At 32.7% G+C, this 25,558-nt stretch overlaps 1 protein-coding gene across 1 annotated transcript in view; it reads right to left on the bottom strand.

Moving 5' to 3' along the window:
- Positions 1 to 251: 251 nt before the first annotated feature.
- LOC118070488 (cadherin-related family member 2-like) overlaps positions 252 to 25,558 on the bottom strand; it is a 37,347-nt gene continuing 12,040 nt past the window's right edge. Inside the window, exons 3-15 of the mRNA XM_035089109.1 lie at positions 12,648 to 12,737; positions 12,439 to 12,573; positions 12,226 to 12,345; positions 12,075 to 12,153; positions 11,730 to 12,013; positions 11,472 to 11,645; positions 11,102 to 11,295; positions 10,811 to 11,015; positions 10,314 to 10,483; positions 9,665 to 9,825; positions 9,408 to 9,573; positions 1,588 to 1,741; positions 252 to 552 (exon numbers count right to left, since the gene is read on the bottom strand). Of these exons, the coding sequence (XP_034945000.1) occupies positions 319 to 552; positions 1,588 to 1,741; positions 9,408 to 9,573; positions 9,665 to 9,825; positions 10,314 to 10,483; positions 10,811 to 11,015; positions 11,102 to 11,295; positions 11,472 to 11,645; positions 11,730 to 12,013; positions 12,075 to 12,153; positions 12,226 to 12,345; positions 12,439 to 12,573; positions 12,648 to 12,737 (2,166 nt within the window). The 3' untranslated portion in view covers positions 252 to 318. The remainder of the gene's footprint in view (positions 553 to 1,587; positions 1,742 to 9,407; positions 9,574 to 9,664; positions 9,826 to 10,313; positions 10,484 to 10,810; positions 11,016 to 11,101; positions 11,296 to 11,471; positions 11,646 to 11,729; positions 12,014 to 12,074; positions 12,154 to 12,225; positions 12,346 to 12,438; positions 12,574 to 12,647; positions 12,738 to 25,558) is intronic.

Below are 25,558 nucleotides of genomic sequence, written 5' to 3'. Positions count from 1 at the left end.
ATTTATCAATTAAATTAGTAAATTTTATTAGAAGACTCTAGTAATTTTGCTACATAGAATATGGGAGGGAGCTTCGTACTGCTCGTTAGGAGCATAAAATATGTTTTTAATCAGTAAAACTTACTATTTAAGCTGATTGAATACTATTAGAAAAAATACTTTCAATCATTGTAAATATCAGTATCTTTAGTAATAAAAATTACTTCTTCGGTCAGTACATTTATTTTTATCACTTACTGACAGAGTGACAATCATTTTTACTGACATCGGAAGTTTCATAAGATGATGAATAAAGTAAAAATAACTTAAAAACAATAGCTAATTTTCTGCGGTCAGATGTACTGACTGATTTTTCTCCGTGTAGAAAATATGTAATAGAACACGTTCAAATTGATATTTACTGTACTTACATGATCTATCCAAATCTTTAGCATAGATAGTGACTATGCCAGTGCCATGAGGAGATTTTTCCCAAATATGAATCGTTGAATTAAATTTATCGTTTAGTAGCTGAGGTTCATTATCATTCATATCATTTACATATATGCGGACCTGAACAAAAGTAATAAATAAACCATTACCATTCCAAAATTAACTTAGAAAATCATGTGAATAGTATTTAGAAAACATTTTCTTACATACTGCACAGAGAAAATTTTTCTTTAAAAGTTAACTATAATGTAATAATTTCACCTGAACATTTTGAAAATACGATAATTGAATATGCACGGAACTCAAATGTATCTAAAGAGTGTATATTCTTAAATAGGAGAATGATTGATTTTGTCAGTTATGGGAGTTGAGGCTAGTTTTATTGCTAAATGATATTTTTCCGAGCATAAACGAAACTACGTTTACATGTTCATTTAAAGTTATCCTAATAGTAGACAACATATGTTGTTAGGAAATTTTAATCCTAAACCTAATGTTTATTTAACTAGGCGCTGTCTATTTTTAACTTCCCATTAGGAAATTATTGTAATTGGGTCGATTGGTGATATTTGAATTTTCATTAAATCTCCACGTTTCAAGATATTTGCAAGCATACTGACATATTTTTATGTATGTATGTATGTATGTATGTATGTATGTATGTATGTATGTATGTATGTATGTATGTATGTATGTATGTACGGACGTCAGCATTTTTTCATTTTCGATTTCTCAAGAACGAATTGAGATATCGACTTTGACCAAAATTAATTCGAATGATATTATTATAAAAAAACCGGAAAGGAATTTAAACGAATTCGATCGAGCCGTTTTTTTTTATAACAGAATAACTAATAAAAAAATGAAAAGATAAGCTATTTAAAATACTTTTAAGCCAAACAATAACAATTTCATTTGAAAATGAAGTCGATATTGACTAGACATTATTTTTCATTACCAAATATGACTCTTAACAATTACGCATTGTTTATAACAATATGGATTTGTTATGAACAATTGAAAATTGTATTTATCGATTAACTGATGCGTATATCACACGGATTTGAATGCTTTTAGCAAAATGCTATGATTAACGATGAGATATGACTCTTATTTTTTTAATAAGTGAAGAATTTTCTCAGTGTATTTACATACTTCCGTTGTGTTTTCAAGTTGACCATCAGTTGCTGTTATATTATAATAAAGGAATTCGTATTTTTCAGCATCAATTTCTTCACCTTTTATCACTTGAATTTCTCCTGTATTTTCATTTATTTGAAGTAGATCATTTCCAGTATAATTCAAAGGTCTGAAATAAGAATTCAATACAAATACAGATACAAGATATACATTTAAATTCTAGAGAAATAATGTTGAATTTGAAGATCTTCGTTAAAATTTTAGAAAAATCATGCAATTGTAATGATTTTTCAGTGTTTGTAATATTTCAATTAATCGCTAGAAGAAATAAAAGGGAGACAGAATAGGACAGCATAAAATGTTGAACTGAAGTTTTCAATCTCCCTCCTCCTTCTTGATCCCTTCCGGTCCTCTCAACCAACGATTTTCAAGTAATCCTTTAATCAAATTTAACAACTGTTGTCTATAGTTTCATAAAAATTGATAGTTAAGAGGGGTAAACAGTCGGGAAAGGGAGGGCAGGGGTGTTAAAACCTTATTCCTTCATCTCCTTCCTTCTTATCACTCCACAATCAACTCAATAATTTATTAATTGATGACGATGATCAACAATAGTTCAAAATTCGTACAGTTTCGTCTTTAATAGTGTCACATTTAAGAATAATAAATCGTGTACTAATTTTAACTAAGAATATTGATTGAATATCAATCAATAAACAGCAATACACGAAAATTCATAAAATTTTATCTTTTTTATTGTTAAATATGAATTGAAAAAAAAAAAAATTGAGTAAATGAAATATTGTATTTTTTAGGCACGCAAATTGCGTGTTACCGTTCGAATATGTATTGAGTAAACCCTGCTCAGTAATAATATTCATAGAGTGATTAAAATCTACGACTCCCAAATTTGGTACACAAAGAAAATTCAATGGTTATTTTTACCATAATTTTGGTTCAGTGGACTAAAATGACTATAGTTAAGTCAACTATGTGACGTAGTCATTATCATCATAATAAAAACAACAACAAGGGCATTTGTCCCGAATATTATCTTTGTATTAAGTTCTCGTCGTTGTTCGGCACGTCGGTGTCCAGGAAGATCTCATCAAAGTCGTTAATCGAATCCTCTTGTATTATCCATTTTGTCGCAGCAGATTCACGTCGAGCGGCGAATATATAATTCCTAATAAGGTAAGTGAGAATTCGCAATATCCTCTTGAAGCCTCTTACAGACAGTTATTTTACTCAAGGTCACACGAGAATAAGCCAACCAATACACCATTACAAGTACCTGGTAAACCAGATTCCCATCTTATTAACCTTTTTCTCCCGAGATAATTACATAGGACACTCCGTTTCCGTCCTAAAAAGTCTGAATATAGAGCCTATTCGAAGCATACCTACAGTTACCGAGTTTTCCCTTGGATTCTCTAACGGAAACATTCCCGTGCTTTTTCCATAGCTCGAGCTCAAATCTCCACACTCAAAGGCACAACCGCTAATGTATCTTAGTAGAATTTTTAAAAGTATATTATAACTTAAAAATATCAACTGAATATTCAAATAGCTCGTTATGGGTATTAGTCCACATAAAATTTAAGCAAATTGATAGAGTAAGTTAAATATACTGACATTGTGACCTAAGTGGTAACGTGCCAGCCTGGCACACTATAGGTAGCGGGTTCGATTTCCAGCCGAGACAAGACCCGTTTATAAAAATATAGTCTTTTCTCAGATCACGATGAGCAGGAGACCTCTCCAAAGGCAGTCAAAGGTGTAAGCTATCGCGCTGATGACTGAATATTCTGAAAAGTACCATTGCCGATACGATGTCCTTGGGGAACCAGGCGATACCCCATTGTATACAGCCTTACATGAGCAAGAGGCTCTGCACAGGTGAACGCCAAAATTTCTCGCACTTTCTTTCGTTATTTTAAGCTGATGCTGAGGAAACAAGGAACCTTGAGGCAACCGATAAAATCCCTGAAGGTAGGACGATGTCTTGTGGCATTGAGGGACGACCTCTAAGGCTGACATCAGGCCTACAGATCTTACCTACATGATACTGAGGAAACCGGGGGATCATGTGGGGCTTGGTGGAATCTTCGAAGGTGAAAAGACAACATTTATTCGCACCACTATGAAAATCGACAGGGACTGCTCTGGGGCTTAAAAGGGAACCAGGTACCTGCAGGCCCTAAACATAAGACGACCGTCTTTACTGTGCAAACAGACCCAGTCCAATGGCCTCGTGGCTCAGTGCAAGAAAAGGCGGGACATTCTTAGAGATCTTCTTTCATTTAAAAAAAAAAATAAGTTTAATATAAATTACATCTAACATTTAGGGATGTAGTGTTATCTATTTAAACCTATTATCAATTTACTTATTATACAAAATAGAAAATTTTTCATGGTTAAAATATTGAAAATATCCGAATCACTATAAATTTCGTAGCTTTGAAAACGTCGATCAAAATTAAAATCGTCTAGAATATTATGGAAGCTATTAAGAGATTAATCGCGTCCATCTCCGAGTTTAGGGTTACGCAGGCTGATCACGGTGCAGTTATGAACAAGCTGCCTGATTTCATGGCCAAAGTGGAGATTAGCTGCAAGGATGTGGAGGATTTTAAGCTCGAATATGCCGAACTGAGGCCTCCATTCGAACGACTAATTCTACGTATTGAGGAGCTTGAGAAACGTGGAGTATCTGCTACCTTTAATCCTACTCTTTCTTCGTCGTCTTCTGCTTCAGCCTTAGCCGCAGCTACACTACTTGTCTTTAGCAGCTTATCAAGCAACAGGCCATGAACACAGAGCTGATGAGATCAGGCTTTCTAGAAAGTGATTCGCGTTCCAACCCTCAACCTTTGGTTATGGCAGTGCTTGATACCCTTAAACTATATGTTTCTGCTGGCAAAATCATAGAATCCAGGTTTATGCGTAGATTGCCTTCTCCTCCCAGTTCTACTATTGTCTCTGCTCAATTGCTGCCTTTGTCTTCTTCTTCTTCTGCAGTGCCCTCTCTAGCTTTTACTTCTACTTCTACTGGTGTTATCAGAAAGATATCCGAGCCTAAGTCTACTGGCTCTATTGCTGTGAAATATGCTGATGCTCACTTTGATCAATCAGCTATTGCTGCTGAACACAAGCTCGGCAGGTTTTTCTCAACCATGTTTAACCGCATAAAACTACCACCAGATGCCACTCCGATTTCTTCTCGTGACTTCGAGGTCACAGTTAATGAGCTATTGCCCTCCAGGACGTTCCAATTACTTGGGATAGCAAAAGCAACTCTTCAGCAGATCTGCTTTAAATATGTCTGGGCCAAAAACTCAATCATCCACGCCTCGTTTAAGAGTGAGGACATCATACACTTCATAAATAGCCATGATGATGTTGCTAGGCTGGTATCGATCTATTCATCAGCAAAGCAGTGACTATCTCATACTGCTTATACTCACCCCAATTTGCTCTTCATGCCTTGTCGAGGCAACCTTTATTTACGTACCCTGCGCAACAATCTCACCTTTGCTGTCTCAATATTAATTTGTTGTGTACGCAGCTGGGCGTACTCTAGCAGTTTCTGGACGATTATCATCTACCACTATATCACACACACATGTGGCTTTAAAAGTAATCAATTAGTGTACTCATTTTGAGCGAAAACACCTGTAATTTTATTTAGCTGCTCCATAATATAATTTTTACACTGTATCTGTAACTTTTTTGCTGTTCAATGGAATTTTTTGTTTAACTCTCTGAACAATAAATCTTCCTATCTATCTATCTATCTAGTACGTGGTTTTCATATGCATAGCCGATAATTTAAATTTGACGCGACTTGTCTTGGGTCAATATAACAATTTTGTTAGATTATCAATCGATTAAACAAATAAACTTCCCTGCATAACCAATACTATTAGAAGGAGAAAGTTCGATAAGAAAATTGACCTTGTCTACGTAGATACTTTTTGACTGGTGTAAACAGTAATACATTTTTATCTTGTCACAAGTAGTTTTACCCCTTCGTGGAAGGGTGGTGCCATCTCTATCATCAACACATCCAGCAACTCTACTTACACCTCCACCTACGGGAGAGAATCCCAACTTGTTGCAGGCAATACCATGGAGAATATAATAAGGAGGCCGAGCTCAGGGATAGGATTTTGGTACTGAAAGTAGAGTTGGAGGGTAGTTCTCCTAAATTCTACGGGCAGCGCTGATGTCAAGAAGCGTCAGAAAAATTGAAACAAGTGGGAGAATAGAAAAAGAGAGAGGGATAAGAAAATTAAAGCGCGACGGTGGTAGATCCGCTTACATCAGTTGAGGTCAGACAGCCTACAGAAGAAGGTACAGAAACCATGTTTTTTCACCTTCTAAAATCTGTAACTTTCTTCAATATCAATATTAAGGAAAAAAATTGGCAGATTAATAGAGAATAATCTGATCTATAATCCTGCTCAACTAAAATGATTAAAAACCGTGAATCGACCTCGCGGGCAATTATGAGAGCATCAATTTTAGAGAAGAAGGTACAGAAACCATGCTTTTTCACCTTCTAAAATCTGTCACTTTTTTCAATATCAATATTAAAGAATAAAAATTGGCAGACTAACAGAGAATAATCTGATCTATAATCCTGTCCAATTAAAATGAAACCGCGAATCGACCTCGCGGGCAATAATGTGAGCAATTATGTTTTCTGTACCTTTTTCTATATAATTCATGCTCTCATGATTGCTCGCAAGATCTATTCACGATTGTACATTATTTTATAATATTGATATTGAAAAAAGTGACAGATTTTAGAAGGTGAAAAAGCATGGTTTCTGTACCTTCTTCTCTAAAATTGATGCTCTCATAATTGCCCGCGAGGTCGATTCACGGTTTTTAATTATTTTAGTTGGACAGGATTATAGATCAGATTATTCTCTATTAATCTGCCAATTTTTATTACAACAGTTCTTTAATAGACGATTATTGTTAATTAAATTGATGAGTTGGGAATTTTTTCAAAAGAGTGTCTGCTTCAAAAGTACAGCAAGACGGAATGGCTGGACGCTAAAAGGTCAAAGCAGCGCTCGCTATCTCGCCCTTTAGATATTCAAAATAGTCATAGAAGTGTATTTCTTTTCTTTATTAACAACTACAAATGTTCAATAGTCGTGTATTGTTAATTTAATCGATGAGTTGGGAATTTTTTCATGAAAACGTCTCCTTCAAAAGTACAGCGAGACGAAAAGCTGGACGCCAAAAGGTCAAATTCAGCGTTCGCTGACTGTCCCTTCCAATATTCAATGTAGTCATTAAAATTCAATTTTTTTTTATTGATGTTCGCAATCGTCAATTTCTTGTTTTTCCTAAATTACTTTTCTGAACAAATTTTTTTTCTACGCAGGGGGTTGATTTCAGATTATTTTGTATTAAATTCAATTCTATTAGTTTTTTATTTTGCTTCGATTTCGGTCCCTCAGAGGGAACCACTTTCTGTCTTTATGCTCCTCCTCCTCTCAATTACGATGCTCCGCCTTATATGCCCTCTCTTTTTTTTTTATTTCGACGCTTCCTGATGCCAGCGCCGTTTGTTGCGTTTCTGTGTACTACTCTACAACTCTACTTTTTGATACTCATTTTGCCTACTTCCCCAACGTCAGTGCGGCCTCCTTATTATATTCTCCATGGGCAATACCAACCATCCACTATACACAGTCCAAAGGTACAGCAGAAACCCGGATGACCTTCAAGGGTCAACCATGGTAACAACGACAAGCTTAGGACCCAGCGGCGCTGCGGCAGTCAAGGGGGCGGAGCCACTTGAGAGAGGGGATCCCGCCAATGAAGCTGGAACTCGCTGTCGCGATTGTGGTACCGTTGTTCCTGCCAATCAAGGTATATTGGAGGTGCTGGAGGAGTTGCAGAGCTAACGGACTATCAGGTCTGGACGCTGGGTAGTCCACCGAGGGCATTTTCGACATCTTGACGCGGAGAAATCCACTATCAGTTGCAGCAGTAAGCAGTCTAATTAGAATTGGAAAATCAGCATCGCATATCGAGTGAGCTGACCTTCAATTTTCGTATGTCAAGGGCATTGAGCGAAGCCACGATCTTATTTTACTGTACATCATACTGTATTCTCCTTTCTCTAATCAACTATATTCCGGCCCGTACCCGGGGTGCGTTAACTTCAGTATTACTATTACTTTGGAAATTAATTGTAAACGATCCGAGCCGCTTCAGGTCGTAGTGGATAATCCCGCGCAAGCTGTATCTCGTAAATAAACAGACAACTTCCAGTATATTGTGTTAGATATAATGATCCTAGGTCAATTCTCTCGAGATTAGTTTTGCATGCCTTTCCGGAGTCTCAAGGGTCCTGAAGGGTCGTGTCTCTACATGTCTACTGGACTAAATTTCTCTCTACATCCAATCAAAACTTTCACGTCGTTTTTGTTCTGTTGCTGAAGCCCACGCAGGGACATTATAAATCATTCGTATTCATAACTTCCGCCTCGCAATATTCACGCCGAAATCTCACGTCCAGGAGCTGCGAAAGGTAAGTAAAGGCGAATATACGTACGTACAGCACTAGGAAGTAGTAATAATAATCCACAGGGTGGTTCGACTCCGAGTACCCTGCTTAAATAAAAACCCCGAGATACTCATATAGAATAATAGAAATAGTAGAATCAAAAGTATTAAATTTTACAATAGTTATTCTTTTCTGGCGCGAATACATTTTCCCGCCAGAACATCTCAATCTACTAGCTGATTCTCGTGACTCCGTACGCGTAATATGCATTATCACGTTACATTACAATGAATTAATCGATAAAATTTTGTCTAGTCAGTTCGTAGTTTGAATAAGCCAATTCCAGATACGCATTGTTTCGTGATTGGATTAAAAGAAAAGTGATAATTCTGTAAGTATTGATAATTGATTAAAAGAATTCAAACTTCATTGTGAAATTTTTTTTCTGCTCCTTTACAACAATTTTTTCGTTATAAACAAAAAAAATTCTTTCCGATTCATGTTACATAATTAGTATATTTGCTTTATTAAAAATAAAAATTCTATCCATAGAACTGTGATTCATTACGTAGCTCCTGTTCTCACGTGTATATTGAACAAATTGAATTTTTATGAACAGAAAAAGCTCGTTTCTTTTCATGTTAAGTGGCTAGTAACTTTTTTCCAGTAGGGGAAAAAATGTCCCATCAGAAGAACTCGAATTAATAGCGAAGATCACGATTTTAATTGTTTTTAATGCATTTCATTATTAGTGAAAAAAAAAGTTGTTCCTATTTATATTTATGAAAAATCTTAATATTTAGTATTGTAAAAGTTAAGGTTCACTCAAAAGGATGCACTCCTTTTATTGTGAACAATTTTGGTCATTATTTGATAGTAATTAAAACCCAAATTATTGTCGAGGGTGGTTAATTAATCTAAACCGTGAGTAATTAATTTTTCTAATTACTCGATTTTTCTATATTTTGGGAAGGTGATATTTCTGGTGGAACGTTGGACAACTGAGCTCGAAGCATTGAAAATTATTTTTTCTTATTGTTACATGTATAGCTCTGTTCAATAATTATTAAAAATGATTCGTAGTTGAATTTAACTTACTTTAGCAATAATTAAGAATTGATTAGTTTTTAAATTTAATATTTCAAATTAAAAATTTTCATACCAGGAATAAACCGTGACAAAATAATAAACAAATAGAATAGAGTCGAATGTTATAGGTGCATGAGTAAAAATTATTGTTCTAGTCATTTGTTCGGTCTGACTTTGAAAGAGGGATTATTTCTGAGTCTTTTTTACTTACTTCATGAAATATGACATCTGGTTGCAACACAGTCCATCTTCGTCGATAGCAGTTACAGAACCAACGACAGTACCAGATATTTCGTTTTCATTGACGGCCATACTCTTGATCTCATTGAAGTGAGGAAAATTATCATTTATATCGATAATATTGAGGGTGAGTGATGCTGAAATTAAACGATGGATTCATTTATTATGAGAATTGCATTTCTATTGATTCATAGCTTTATACTCAAGTTTATTCAAGAAGATAATTACCATATGTAGTATTCTTATTATGTTTCGTCATTAAGTCTGTGACAGAAACATTGATGATCATTACATCAAATAATTCATAATCTATTCTTCCGGAAACTACGAAAACTCCTTCAGCATTGCCAGAGCTGTTATCAACGTAATTTGTTTGAATTGTTAAACACCTGTGATAACAATTTATTCAGTAAAAATTAATCATACTTGTTACATACACGGAGAGAATTTTTTCACTAAATGTAAGTGCAAAAATGAGAAGCCCACGTTTCGAAATTTATAAGTAAAAATATTCCTATTCGATAGTAAATTTTGAGTTTTTGTAAGTAAACTTGAGCCTTAAAAGGTGTCTTAGAAAAAGAATTATTTAAGATAACTCAAAAATTACTTACGGCAACCCAAAATCTACTGTTAAACAGAGTTATTTTATTATTTATATATTATTTTTGCACTTCCATTATATGAAAAAATTCTCTTCGTGTATTATATGCTAAATGTTTAATATTGGGAAAATGTTGCACATTCATCTCAAACATAATAATTATTTAGATAGCATTATTTAAAACAATTTTTTAAAAGAAGTTCATAGTTGCTAGTTTTACAATATGAATTATCACACAGATCTCTTCCTTGGTTCATTGTAAAATTCAAAACTTACTTGTAATAAAAGCTTTGATCAACAACAACACTGTTTTTAAAAGCTTTCGTTGTGTTCCAATCGATATTAAAATGGAGTTTCGCATCAGTATCAGGATCATTAGCAATAATGATATTCTCAACAGTAGTATTTAGTGATGCTTCTTCTTCTAATGAAGGCATTAAAGTTGGCTATAAATAAAATACAACTCATCATACACACTCATATTGTAGTAAATTGCCTGTAAAGATTACATTACTAAATAAAACCGAATCCTGTGAAGAAATGTTTCGATAAAATTTTATACAAAAAATTAATTGGGATAAATTAGAGAATAAATGTAATTTATCAGACTTCATGAAAAATTTAAATATTTCCATCTTTAAAAATTTTATTAAGTAAAAATTAATTACTCAACTTAATATTCACTTGATTGAAAATTTGACTTATTCAATCTTACAGGACTTCAAAAAAATTTACTACACAGTGTTAACATTGTTATTTTCATAATTATTTACCAGATATAATTTTGGTGGTACATCATTAACATCCTTTACATTTATAATCAAGGTTCCATAAGCGGTGTGATTTACTAGATCAGTAGCAACCACTTGAACTAGAAACATAGGTATCGATTCGTAGTCCAATGAATTTTCTACCTTCGTCTTTATGTGGCCTTTTTTTTCGTCAATTATAAAGTCTTTTTGAGCTGTTAGTGAGTGTCTTAAATATATACATTACTAGTAAGACGCTGTTAATTAACTATAAATTTTATATTTTTAGTTCTTACGAATCTTTGGAAACCTTACTTTACAATATCATTGATATCTCGATCAATAGCCAACATAGTTGCAATATTTACATTTATTCCAACATCTTCTGGAACGGTTACCTCAAGAGTTTCATGATCAAAAGTTGGTCTTTCATCGTTCCAATTCTCTAAGTTAATATTAATTATTCGTTGCCCGATGTGACTCAAATTATGAGTTTCTACTGCTTCTACCTGCACGATCATTAAAAGGTATTTTTGTAAGAACTAGATGAAATTCTACTTAACAGGCCAACGAAATAAAGATATATATAACTACACTTTTGCTGATTACATTGTATTGACAGAAATGAAACTTTCAATGTTGCATGTATAATAGCAATTATTACATAAAAACTAAGTATTTATACTTGAATTTGCATATTTCTCCAGTGTTCGTCTTCATAGTCCAATAATGATGCATTTACAACTGAAATTGTAAAATTGGTAGTTTGATAGCCAGTATTTGGAATAATACGGAATGCTGAGCTCCAATGATATTTAGAATTATCTTTCAAATGTACTGAATACTGAGCGTGATCCGCCTGAGGAAAAAGTAACATCATATATTGCATTAAAATCCAATTATTTGATAAGATAATTATCGATATGTGCATGGTCTATCATACTAAATCAGGATCTGAAACTGATATGGGTGGGCTAAAATTTAAAGTGATGTATGATTCTTCTCTGATCGTTATAGACAAATTTTTCTCTGGAAATATTGTTGGTATATTATCATTAATGTCTTCAACGATGATAATTATAGATGCATTGATTTCAGACTGAATATTTTCCGTTTCATATGCAAACACTTGAAACCTGAAAACTTCTTTGTGCAATTTATCACGATCGATTGGATTAATTACAACTTTCCCAGATTCTTTACCGATTTTGATTAAATCAATTTCTTCTGTAATAGACGAACGAATAAAACTTTTTTTCAGTGCCGAGTAAAATTTTTCAAACTTTACCTTCTGTTTCCGTTTTTATTCTGTAATTTATTTCAGCATTTATTTGTACGTCACCATCTTTTGCTAAAATTTCAAAAGTCTGAAAAAATTTGTTAAAAATAAAAGCACTTGACAATAAAAAACATGTTCATAAAAACTAAAAATTGTGTACATGACTCGTTTTTTCTTTAATTGTTTCTGAAGTAGTTAAACGCATCCACTTCGGTAATTCGTCAGGCATGTCAATTACATGAATGACGCTAGTTAACGATCCTTGATTATTGCCTTCATCCTTAAATACATAAAAATTTTCTGGCTTAATATAATTGATATTGATATAAATGGTCGTCTATGCCAACTCACTAACTTTCTTGATAGGACTCACCGAAGCATTAAGTGTTAGCATATACATTGCAGTCGTTTCAAAATCCAACGATTTTTGCAATATTAATGAAGCTCTGACCTTGTTGTCTGAGATAATATCAAATAAAAAATCAAACGTATGTTTACCTTCGATAGGCTAGAAAACGTTTGAAACTTGACTCATTTATTTATCATCTAACGCTACATATATAATGTATTGTAATTACTTACAGTTGAAATAAACGTCAATGTGATATTATTGATTGATCCATCCTCATCGCTAATAGTATAAGAACAGTTTATCGTATCTTGGTAGTTTTCCTTTAAATAATTGAAGTTTGATTGAATAATTTGTTATGCATGATTATTGTGGAAGAATTTATTTTTCTTAGTGAGAACAATTTGTTTTTATTTTAAATCTTTACGTTACTATGATGTATTATAGTATTTTTAATAGCATTCAAAAACGAATACCCGCAACTCTTTTGGAATTATGTTATTGCAGAATCCCTGGTACAACAAACCGATAAAAACTTATAATTACTGAAAGACTCTGATACACAATTTATAAGAATGAACAAGATTCTCTCGAGTTTATTGGAAGACCAAATATGGTCTTATTACTATTCAGTAAGAATTGAATAGAATTTATGAGAGTAAAAATATTTTTGGTGAATTTTATGAGTATATGTAAGAATAAATAGGAACAATATGATAAGTTTCAATAAGAAATTATAGGTAAATAATATTTTTCAATTTCTAAATATGTTCCATAAGAATGTATCAAAAAGATATTACAAAATGTAATAAGAATTTGTTAGTAAAAGTGATGACTTTTCCTTTTATTTAAGATTTCACAAGAAGCAATGAACAAATAATACATTTTAATTTCTGAATTGATTTATAAGAAACTAGTAGACCATTTCAAATAAGATCCTATACGAATTGATTCTTCGTCAGATCCTATTAAAATGAAAGTTATTAGACTTTCCTATTGACAAAACTAAATGCGATTATAATGCTTCTGAAAAAAGGTAGCGATTTTATCGAAAGAAAGATTTCTATAGAATACGAGAGCAGAGATTTGAAAAAGAAATTGATCGATTCAATAAGATAATCCGACTTAGAACATTTATCTTTTTTTGCAAATGTCGAAAAAAAATTCAGCATTTTTTAATAGGTTGAACTCCTTTAACATCTAATAATAAATATCCTCTCTTCTGTTCTGAGTATTATATCAACTAAAAAGCAAAATTCTAATAGAGAATATCGTGATGAGAAAATATTTTCTAATTTACAGTCCCATGCTCGATGAATTCATAAGCGTTCTCATAAGAAACGATCCTAGAGTTTCTTATGAAAAAAGTTAATATGTTGATAAAAATTATCTACCGATAAATCCTTATTATCAATCTGATGACACTCATTTTAATAGAATCGTATAGAATCAAACAGAACATCTAATTGTGTGTTATAAAAAAAGTTGATATGTTAATAAAAATTATTTTATTTCTGCTCCGAAATATTTGCTAGGGAGCAAACTTGATTAATGTTTAAATTATTTCAAATAAACAACTCGAAAAGATTAGACGAAAGTCATGTCTTCATGTTTCAGAATAGCTCAGTGAAGAAGGCGCTTACTCCAAAAAATGAAATTTACAGTATGGCAGAAGATCCAAATCAAAGAAAAGAATTAGTTAAAATGGCCTTGTTTGGCGAAGCTTTACGTACTCAAATAATAGAAAATTATTCAAAAGTTACTATCCTACATTTTACCCTACGAGAAATTTGACAACAGTAAAGATATATCAATGGCTCAGTGGAAACACGAGAAAGAGATGTATAAAGACCCAAAGACTGAGACAGAATGCTTTGTATCTAAGTATAAAAAGAAAAATATGAATATTAGACCTCGAGATTTGATAATAGAACTGGAAGAACCTGAACTTTTGAAATTATTAAAACATGCCGAAAACATAGTTTATCAGAATCAAACATTAAAATCCTTAAAGCAATCACTTACAAATACAGTAATCCACATGGAGTGTTTGAAAGAAGTCCCTTATCGGGGACACCATCACTTTTAGCTGATTAAACACATATGGACTATTCCACGACTAGCTCAGGACGATTTTCAGAGAAAAATATATTCTGACTTTTCAGTTACGCGCTGGCTACTCTACCAGTTAAGCTATCTTGCCTGACAATATAATTCGCCTCAAATCGTACCTGCATTCGTCATATGTGGCTCCCCCCTTGATCTGCGCCGTCCCTCATACGGCCTAAATGAATTTATTCACTATATAAGTGTATCCCACCACAAAGAATTTATTTTTGAAAATGTCCCCAGTACGGAACTCTACCCCAAATATCTTTGCTCACGGTCGTTGTTTACACTGAAGACTCAACAACTACCCATTCCACGATTTCCTCAAATTTAGCCCATGATGTTGCAGCTATTTGAGCACAATCATAGCCAGTGTTACAATGCTTGCATTTGAATGTGAGTAATATATATTTTGTAAGTGACGGACCTGTAACACAGTATAGAAATAAAACTATGTTCATTGTACTAGCCTGCAAACTTCGAGATTGATATCCTAACAAGTCATTTTCATGGAATTGTCATGAGGCAAGTCACGGAAAAGGAGCACCGCACGGTGTAGTCCACGAGCAGTATGAAAAGCCCCTATGCTAGTATGTATTAATTTTGGTAGGATTGAAAAAATTTTTTGAAGACGGTTTCTCGTAGAAATTGACAAGAAGAGCATTTGTGCCAAATGTCATTGTTTGGAAATTATTTTTACGATTGTTTATTAACAATTAAAATTTGGCAAAGTGCATTTTCTGCCCTATCACTGCTTACGCAGCAAGAACCGTTCAAAAAATTATAGAAAATTGTAATTATAGATTACAGAAAATTTTAAAAAAATTCCAGAATTCCAGAATTGTAGAATCGTTTTCTGAACATTTTCCTGTTGAAATTTTGAAAAAAAATTATTTATTGTATGTGATTCAATTCAATTTTCATAACGTAAAAAAAAACAAACATGTTTAATCATTAAAATAAAATAATTACAGTCAAAGCTCGATGTTGTCAACTCAAAAAATCTTGTCACTTCCAATGTAGTCACCATTCTCCTCCAATGCATTTTAACCCCACTCTCATTACAAATATATCTATCTCTGTCTATCAGATGTTCTTCTCTGCGTATTAACATGCGCAAAGAGTTAAATATAGATGGATAGCATGTGTTATGTATAACCTCCGACATACAGAAGGAAAAAAAATTTTAATTCAGCGCCGTATTTACGGATTCTCATTGGTTAAAAATGTTTTTGGTGGAAGATGGGGAAGTTGACTGTATTGATAGTAATGGCATTTTTATATAAAAAAAAGTGAGAAATAAAAAAAAAATGTACATCGGTAGACTCGAACGCAGAATGCACACGTTTGACTAAGCTCTGCCACTTCTGTGGGACTGCAAGAAATTCATTATTTTATAAAAAATTGAAAGCAGGATAACTCTGCTAATAATTGATGAAAAAAAAAACCAAAATACACATTTTTATACAGAAAATTTCGAGGAATTCAATTATAATAATTATAATATTACAAATTAATAACAATATGTACAAAAATAGAAAAAATGAATAAATAAAATTTCATAACGTATTTTAAGAAGTAACAAAATTTTTCTGTAGACATTAATAAGTGTTACCAATTACTTGGTGTGTTAATCTATTTTTAAAAAAATATATCCCCAAAATCATATTTTGTAGAACAAAAAAAATGATAAAAAAACAATGAGAATAAATAATGATGAATTTTTAAATAATATAGTCGAGAAGAGCACTTGGAATTATATGGGAGTGCTTAATTAAAAACTTATAAAATAAATAAATAATATTTTTTTATAAACAATTACAAAATAAAGGTTGAAATTTTTTCATCCTCTCTAAATGGAGTTAGAAAAGTTTGCTAGAGATAATTTTTTTAAAAAATAATATTCTAAGCCCTTTAATAAAGGTAAAGGTTACGAAAAATATGTTTTCAGTTTTTTTAAAGGGACAAAAAATTTTTTTTTTGAAAGAATGAAATAGCTATTTTGTAGAGCGGAAAAAATCCTATTCACTCCTAAAATGGTAATATAATGTTTGAAGATTGTTTAATAATACAGATGCGCAAAGTTGAGACGTTCACTACACCGTAAAAAATCCAATTTTTTCCAAAATTCCAACGGGGAAATGTTCAGAAAACAGTTTTGAACATTCTATAGTTTTTTGGAATTTTTTAAATAGTAAGAACTTTTTTTTTTTATATTGATTAATTGAAAAGGCGCTTAACGGCACATTTTGCCGAAACGCTCAAAAAGTTTAGTTTTGGTGCGCGCGTTCAGAGCGCTGCATCTCTTCATCTGTAACAGGTAAGTATATGCTCTTGTAGATTTTTTTGGAGTATTTAATTCTCTACAAAAAAAGGTATCTACATTTTTTTCGAAAAAACGAACGGTTCTCGCTGCATAAGCAGTGAAAGGCCAAAAAATGCACTTTGCCAAATTTCAATTGTTAATAAACAATAATAATAATCATTTCCAATCAATGACGTTTGGGATAAATACTCTTTTCGTCAATCTCTACAGGAAACCGTCTTTAAAAAATTTTTTTTATCCTTTTTAAATTAATGCATAGGTAATTCACACTGCTCTTGGACTAGTGTAGGAGCAACGTGCCAGCGCACTGCAGACAAAATCATAGTGCAGAAAGCTGACATAACCAGTTTTAACGAGTTCGTTGATATCGTGCATGAAAATCGCCAAGGAAAAAAAATTTTTATAATTAAGGATAAAGATATCGAAATTATAAATAATTTGGTTAAAGAGAACGTAAAAGATCTGCAAAGTTTTAAAGGCACGTTTCTAGTGCACTCGGCGTCATTAATGCCTGGTCTATCAAAAATTGTGATACCATTCGAGCAATTATCGATGGAGTAGTTTTTTTTTTTAATAGAAATTCCTCATCTAAATTAAAGCTGGGCTGAAGTCAGAGAGGCGACTGATTCCCCCTATCCAAATACATGGGATCGGGATATTTCTAATTTCTTCGCCAATTTACTATTATTTCTATAAAATTGGGTACCAAATTACAGAAGATTTAATGCCGGACTGACGTAAACAACAATTTTTTTTACGGAAGCCCGTAAAGCTCACCTCCGTTTTTCGGAAAGTAGCGCCACCCAGTGACTTCCTTTAACAAAAAGTATAGAAAATAAAGAAACTTGCTCCTTCTCGAGCAACGAGTGACAAGTGTAACCTCAAATTCTCCGCTAAACCATAACAGTTAGAAAGTAGGGGAATCAGTTTTGTTATTATTGTCATTATATGAGCTCTTCTACTTTCATGATGAATACTAAAAAAATCTGTAATATAACTAATTTTCCCACTTTTTAACCGTTATTGCGGAATATCATTCTTTGGCTGGGCATGCATGAAGAATTCCGCTTTTACCATGTGATTTGAATCTCCAACTTCGTGGAGGAGATTTCACTTTTCTCACTTTTAGCGGAGAATTTGAGGTTACACTTATCACTCGTTGCTCGAGAAGGAGCAAGTTTCTTTATTTTCTATACTTTTTGTTAAAGGAAGTCACTGTGTGGCGCCACTTTCCGAAAAACGGAGGAGAGCTCTACGGGCTTCCGTATTTTTGTATGTAGTGAATATTTTTATTAAAAAAGTTAGAAAGAATAATGAACAAATTATGAATTGACTTGCCGCGCTTAAATTCCAAGATGGCGGCCACATCATTCAAATGAAAAATCACTAATAATTTTATTACTATACTGTAATGTCTAAATGTATTTTAATTATTTCACATAATTATTAAAAATATATTTTAAGAAAAGCTAAAAATGAATAGCAATAAACTTAAGGATTGAGGTTAACGATTATTATTCAAGTTATTTTTTGAGTTTTCCTAAGATTTCGTTAAAATAGAAAGGATTTCGAAGAATAGTTGAGGAAGTCATTTTTTAGATCTTTTATTGCTTTTGGAAAACCCACGTGGCGAAAAGCAATAAAACTCTAAAAAAGAGTACGTGACGTAAGAAGAGCGTTAAGCTTTTCCAAAAAGGGAAAAGACCATGCGAAGGGACTTGTGCGCGCCTGAAGCAAGGGACTTCTAATTATGTCACATTCGACTAAATAAATACGTAAGGTTTGATGCATCAGTCAGTTGTCGAAAAAGTAAGATCGAGATCAGATCGTCGTGGAACATCTCTTGAAATCATAAGTCTTGAGTATTGTATTGATAATACTTCAAAGTTTGTAAATTCTTGTATGAAGTTTATTTGATCGTCAAATTATTTTTAAATTGATATTTAAATCAATTCGCGAGAAAAAGTGAATAATTGCGCTGACTGGAACATCGACTAAGGACCAATTAATTGTAATTCATCTCGACCAGAGTAAAAGAAATCATCTGTTGGTAACGTTTAAATTGTTGTTATAATTTTTCAATAATTTTCATTCAATAAAATTTTGTTATTGTTTTTGTATAAATCACCCATTTTCACTTTCTCTATCGAAGATCCCCTCATCCCTGTCTATTGGTCGAAAGGCTGGGACTAAAAAGAGGAACTTAAAGTCTCTAAGGTTAAGCATATGGTTTACATATTGGCACCTTTAAAGAGCAAAATTACATAACAATTTTTGGGGGCTCGTCCGGGATTGCAATGATCTTCTATGGAGAAATAGTTTAAATGTCTGATAATTCTGGATCATCTAATAATAATAAAAAAGGTTATTCGTGGAGAAGTACCGGTGACCTACTATATCCTGAAGGTTTAGCTCCGCCTACCAGACCTAAAAGTTTCAAGTTTGTTGATTCGGGTATCGGCGATTTAACAAAAATATCAGAATCGAGTGAACTCGTTACATCTGACGAGAGTGATAATAGTGACGAAACGATAAATCATACTCAAGCTCACGTAGAGACGGAAAATTTAGATATAAATATGACGGAACAAAGGAAAATGTCTGATAATCAAAATATATCTCTCAAAGACGCGTTAATATGCATTCCTATATTTACGGGCAAACCAGAAGAATTAATTGATTTTTCAAATTGTTGTGAGGAAGCAAAATGTATGTTACCAGAGCAAGTAGAATCAAATCTCACTAAATTAATTTTTGGTAGTAAATTATCTCCTTCAGTTAAAGATGCATTAAATAAAATAACATATAGCACTGTAAATGAACTCTTAAGAGATCTTAAAGAAGTTTATGTCCCTTCTAAAACACTTTTTCAGTTGCAAGGTGAACTAGGAAGAATGTTTCAAAAAGATTATGAATTAGTAGTAGACTTTGTTAATAGATTACGGAAAAAAGCAAAAGAAATAGTAGAATGTTTCAAATCAAATAATCCGACTGCTACTCCAAATGAAATTCAAATCTATAAAGATAATACTGATAAAGCCGTAGCTCAATGTTTTGTTCAAAATTTAAGAAATGAAATAGATCAACGAATGTCTCGATATGACAACGTCACTGAGGCCTTAGAAAAGGCAATAGAAATAGAAAGACGATTAATTGCGCAAAAAGAAATTCGTAAAGACCAAAATAGTATAAAAACTAAAGAAAATAAAAATGAAGATAAAAATAAACCCGTTAAATTTGTAACTAATAAACCAAATAACGATAAAGACAAAAGTTTAAATAATAATAGTCAAGAAAAACCAAAGATTATTTGTCATTCATGTAATAAACCTGGTCATATAAAGATAAATTGTCGAGAGAAAGATAATAATAATTCAAGAGGAAATTGTCAGCTTTGTAATAAAACTAGACATACTGCTAAAAATTGTTTTAAAAATTCAAATAGAGTTTCACCAGACGTAAAATGTCAAATTTGTGAAAAAAATGGTCATATTGCTAAAACGTGTCGATTAATTAATCCTTCGAATGAAAGTAATCAAAGTAAATCTTGTAAATTTTGTAAAAAATCGGGTCACGACATTTCCACTTGTTTCCGTCTTAAAGCTAAAAAATACGACGAACAGGAAAACTCGAATGTGTCTCGCCAGATGGGCGCGGGGTCAGAGGCACTTCAAAAGCGTCCAGTGACATTGACTTTCGAGGAGGAAACCGAAAACGAGTACTAATCATGAGCGTGAAATTAGAAAATTTAGACGATCTACCGTATATTATTGTAGGCAAAACAAATAAAAATAAAGATGTAATTATGATGATAGATTCAGGAGCTTCGTCGAACTTACTTAAATTTAGCTATGTAAATGATCCGACGACAATTGATAAAAGTAAAATTGTTGAATTGCACGGTATTGCAAATGTACCAATAAAGACACTAGGAAGAATAAAAGTTAAATTATTCAATAAAGAGACTGTATGTCATGTGATTCCTGATACTTGAGGTATTCCGCATGCAGGTCTCGTAGGATCTCGATTTTTCGCAATCCATGGGGTAAAAATTGATTATAAAAATAAAGTAATGAAAGTAGATAATATAAAATACCCATTTAAAAAAGCTAATAGAGTCGAGGATGAGTGATTATACAGAGTCAACCTTTTTCGTAAAAGTTAAAAATAAAAATATTGTCGAAGTTTATGTCCCAAGATTAAAAGCATGTAAAGGCGTATTTTTGGGAGACTGTTTAGTACGTGTTAATGATGGTCGTGCTTATATGCAAGTTTTCAATACGACTGAAAATGAAGTGGGATTGAAAATTCCTACTTTATTCATACAGTCAGTAGAGAATTTACATGATCCTAAAATTGATCAAGAAGAATGTTTGAACAGAAATTGTGAAATTGAAACTCAATCAGATTTTAATAAACTAAATTTTAAAGATTTTAATGTGGAAAAAATTTTGTCAATTGTTGAAAATTTTGAAAATGATAAAAGATTTACAAAAAATTATAAAGTTATTGAGATTAAGCCATTTAGGCGAAGAAGAAAAAAAACATGTTGAAAAATTTTTAAAAAAAAATATGCAGATCGGTTTCATATTCCAGATGAACCACTAGGGTCAACAGATGTATACAATCATAAAATACCGACTACTTCAGATATTCCTATAACAGTGAAACAATATCATACACCTCAGCTTTTAAAGACAGAAATTGAAAAACAAATTAAGGAGGAACTCGACACAGGCATTATTGGGCCTTCTGAGTCTCCTTATAATAGTCCAGTTTGGATCGTGCCTAAAAAACCAGATTCGCAAGGTAATAAAAGATGGCGAGTCGTTATAGATTACAGAAAATTAAATGAAAGAACTATTACTGACGCTTATCCATTACCAAATATTACTGATATTCTTGATCAATTAGGAGGTTCAATGTATTTCTCTGTGTTTGATTTAGCTTCCGGATATCATCAGATTAAGATGGATCCAAAAGATAGCCATAAGACGGCGTTTTCAACTCCACAAGGACATTGGGAGTTTAAACGTATGCCGTTCGGGTTAAAAAACGCACCAGCAACGTTCCAAAGGTTAATGGATACGGTTTTGACTGGGTTGCAGGGTATATCGATGTTTGTTTATTTAGATGATATTGAAGTTTTCGCGAAAAATTTGGATGAGCATGGAAAAAGAATTGATGATTTAATGCAACGTTTACGCAAAGCTAATTTGCAATTGCAACCAGATAAATGTGAATTTTTACGCAGTGAAGTAAATTATCTGGGTCATATTATTAGTAATAAAGGGTTAAAACCTGATCCATCAAAATTAGATGCGGTTAAAAAATTTCCGGTACCGAAAACGCAAAAAAATATTAGAGCTTTTTTGGGTTTAACTGGATATTACAGAAGATTTAATAAGAATTTTTTAAAAATTGCAAAACCATTAACGCGTTTATTAGAAAAGAATAGAGATTTTAAATGGTCTCAAGAAGCACAGAGTGCTTTCGAGATATTAAAGGAAGCTTTATGTAAAGCTCCAGTATTACAATATCCAGATTTTTCAAAACCATTTATAATTACAACAGATGCTTCAGGCATTGCTGTTGGTGCAGTTTTATCTCAAGGGGAAATAGGTAAAGATAAACCTATTGCTTATTATTCGAGAGCGTTAAGAGGCGCTGAGTTGAAATATGATATATATGAAAAGGAAGCTTTGGCTATTGTCCAAGCTGTTAAAAGTTTTAGGCTTTACATTTATGGGCATGAATTCACGTTAGTTACTGATCATAAACCATTGATCTGGTTTCAATCTGCAAAAAAAGCAAACGCGAGAGTTCTTCAATGGCGTTTAAAATTAGCAGAATATGATTATGATGTTGTATATAAACTGGTAAAAATTAATTTGAACGCGGATGCATTGTCGCGAAATCTGGTAGAAATTGTAAATGTTACTACTCGTGCTCAAGCAAAAGTAGGAAATGAAAAGAAAGATTGCTCCGATCTCGAATTGCGAATGAACAATAAAGTCAGTGATTTAAATGATTTATTAGAAAAATCGTCAAAGGAAAAAGAAAACGGCAATGTTACTCCCAAAAAGAAAAGGGGTAGGCCGCGAAAAGGAGTCGTAAACACGGATGGAGCTATGCTCAAGAAAAGAGGTAGGCCACCGAAAAAGGTGTTAGACTCTAAAGAACCTGATAATGTAAATACTCAAGGTATCTCTAGTGATGATAATACGAGATTTGCTGGTTCTGGAAATCCTCATGATTCTGACTCCGAGTCTAAAGTCGAGTCGGACAATGAATCGGATGATTCATTGGAGGATGTAGCTGTTGATGAACAAAAATTTAAGAAAATTAGGTCGAATATTATTTTATCGAAAGAATTATTTCAGTATAGAAAGGATAATTTAGTTTATTTTGTTGATGAGAGTGGACATCCTTGTGATGAGGGCTCTAAGAAATTAAAAGACCTTAATAAAATGTCTATAATTGAAGCTCCTAGAGTAGGGAGTATTTATTCGTTCAAGGTTAATCGAAAAGTTCATTTTGCATGTATAATTCGTGAATCAAAAGGAGAATCTATAATTCGAGTAAAAAGTCATTTAGGACGATGTTTGGTCAATTTAAATGTCATGTTAAAAGAAAAGAATATTGAAACAGTTTCAGTTGCTTATTCAAAGTATATAGAAAATATTCCTTGGGATGATGTTTTATCAATAATTAAAGAAATTTTTAAGAATGAAAACATAAAGGTAATTATTTGTCTAGGAACTATTAAGCACGTTCCTTCGGATGAACGTGATAAAATTTTTGTTGAAGCACACTCTTCGCCCATTAGTGGTCATAAAGGTGTGTCTAAAACATATAATAGATTAGAGCATAATTATTATTGGGAAGATTTAAAGGGCGACGTGCAACGTCGAATACAACAATGTTTAGATTGTCAATTAAAAAAATTAACTCGTGTTAAAAATAGGCAACCAATGATTATTACGGATACTCCAGGTACAGTGTTTGAGAAAATTGCAATGGACATAGTAGGTCCATTACCAGTTACATCACGAGGAAAAGAATATATTTTAACAATTCAGGATCAATTATCGAAGTATAGTGTCGCGATTCCACTTGAAAATATGACCGCGATTTCGGTTGCGGATGCACTTATTAAAAGATTTATTTGTGTATTTGGAGCACCGAAGGTTTTATTGACTGATCAAGGTCGTAATTTTATTAATGCTTTTATGCAAAGAATAATGAAAAGATTTAAAATAAAAAAGTTGCAGACAACCGCGTTTAGGCCACAATCAAATGGTTCTCTAGAGAGATCCCACCATGTGTTGGGAGAATATTTAAAACAATTCGCATGTAAAGATGACGAATGGGACGAGTGGTTAGAATTAGCCATGTTCTCATATAATACGAGTGTTCATGAAGGTACGAAATTTACACCTTATGAACTTGTTTTTGGAAAAATAGCGCGCGTTCCGACGAATGAACCTCTGCATAACTTAGATCGTCTGCCAACGTATGAAAATTATATAACAGATTTAGTGGAAAGATTAATGAACATACGTAAATTAGCTTATGAAAATCTAGTAGATTCGAAAGAAATGTCAAAGAAATATTATGACAGAAAAATGAAACCTATCGAGTTACATATATGGGATAATGTTTTCTTAGAAAAAGGTTTAAAGCCAAATAAATTAAGTGATCATTATGATAGACCATTTGAAGTTTTAAAGATATATCCAAATGGAAATGTCAAAATACTAATTAAGAATAAACCAAAAATAGTTCATTCTGATAGACTAAAAAAATCGGAAATAACGATGTTCGAAGCTAAAGGACAATTGAAGAAGTCAAAAAAGTGAATAACCAAGGAGAAGGATCCAGATTATCGGAATTAATTTTTGTTGTTTTTTTTCTTTTTCAGTAACAATGCAGGGATTCCAAATTTTGTTATTGTTGATTGTAGTTGGAGCAGTTCAAGCCATTATTGGGTATGATTGCGGTTCTAAGTCGTTGAATATGACAACGATATCTCTATTAGACATTGAGGAATGCAATGTTGAAGATGAACATGTACAAATAGCAAATGTAAACCTTTTCTTACTGCAAATCAATGAATATGATCATGTTGAAATAAAACAATGTAAAGTTGAAATGAGCAGAACGGTGCATTATTATGGAATGCATTCTCATGTTTCGGTTGTCGATAACGCGTACATGGATTATGTCCATTCCATGTCAAGGGAAGCATGCCAGATAGCGCACGATCATGGCACGCTTCGAATCGCTAACGCAGTAATAGATGGTTTACTATTAAATACAACTACAATTAGAAGCATCACCTTAGCAGGCTCATCAACTCAGAATGGCGCTTGTTCAGGTGCACAGTACTCAGATCCATACGGTACATTGAATTCTGTAGTAGTAATGGGCACTGTTCGTATTAGTTTACGATCGGCCATAGCCCGAGTAAAAACGGATTCCAATCAAATTTATTTGCCGTCCGGTTTTAAATGTAATTTAAATTCGGGAACATGTGTAGATCCCGAAGGAGGACATACCTTCCGGGATCAATTACCGCGTAGATATTGTTCTATGACAACAGATTCAACGTTATATAGAGGATTAGCTTAAAGATTAGAAACTAAAAAGGAAACGATTTATACAGTTCAGTCAGAAGATACTACATTTTCATTATCTGTAATTGGA

The sequence above is a fragment of the Chelonus insularis genome, unplaced genomic scaffold (assembly GCF_013357705.1).
Source record: "Chelonus insularis isolate UGA/USDA-ARS -01 unplaced genomic scaffold, ASM1335770v1 contig_61_pilon, whole genome shotgun sequence".
NCBI classification, from domain to species: Eukaryota; Metazoa; Arthropoda; class Insecta; order Hymenoptera; family Braconidae; genus Chelonus; species Chelonus insularis.
Note: the sequence above shows the minus strand (reverse complement) of the source record. Positions and strands in the feature narration are given on the sequence as shown.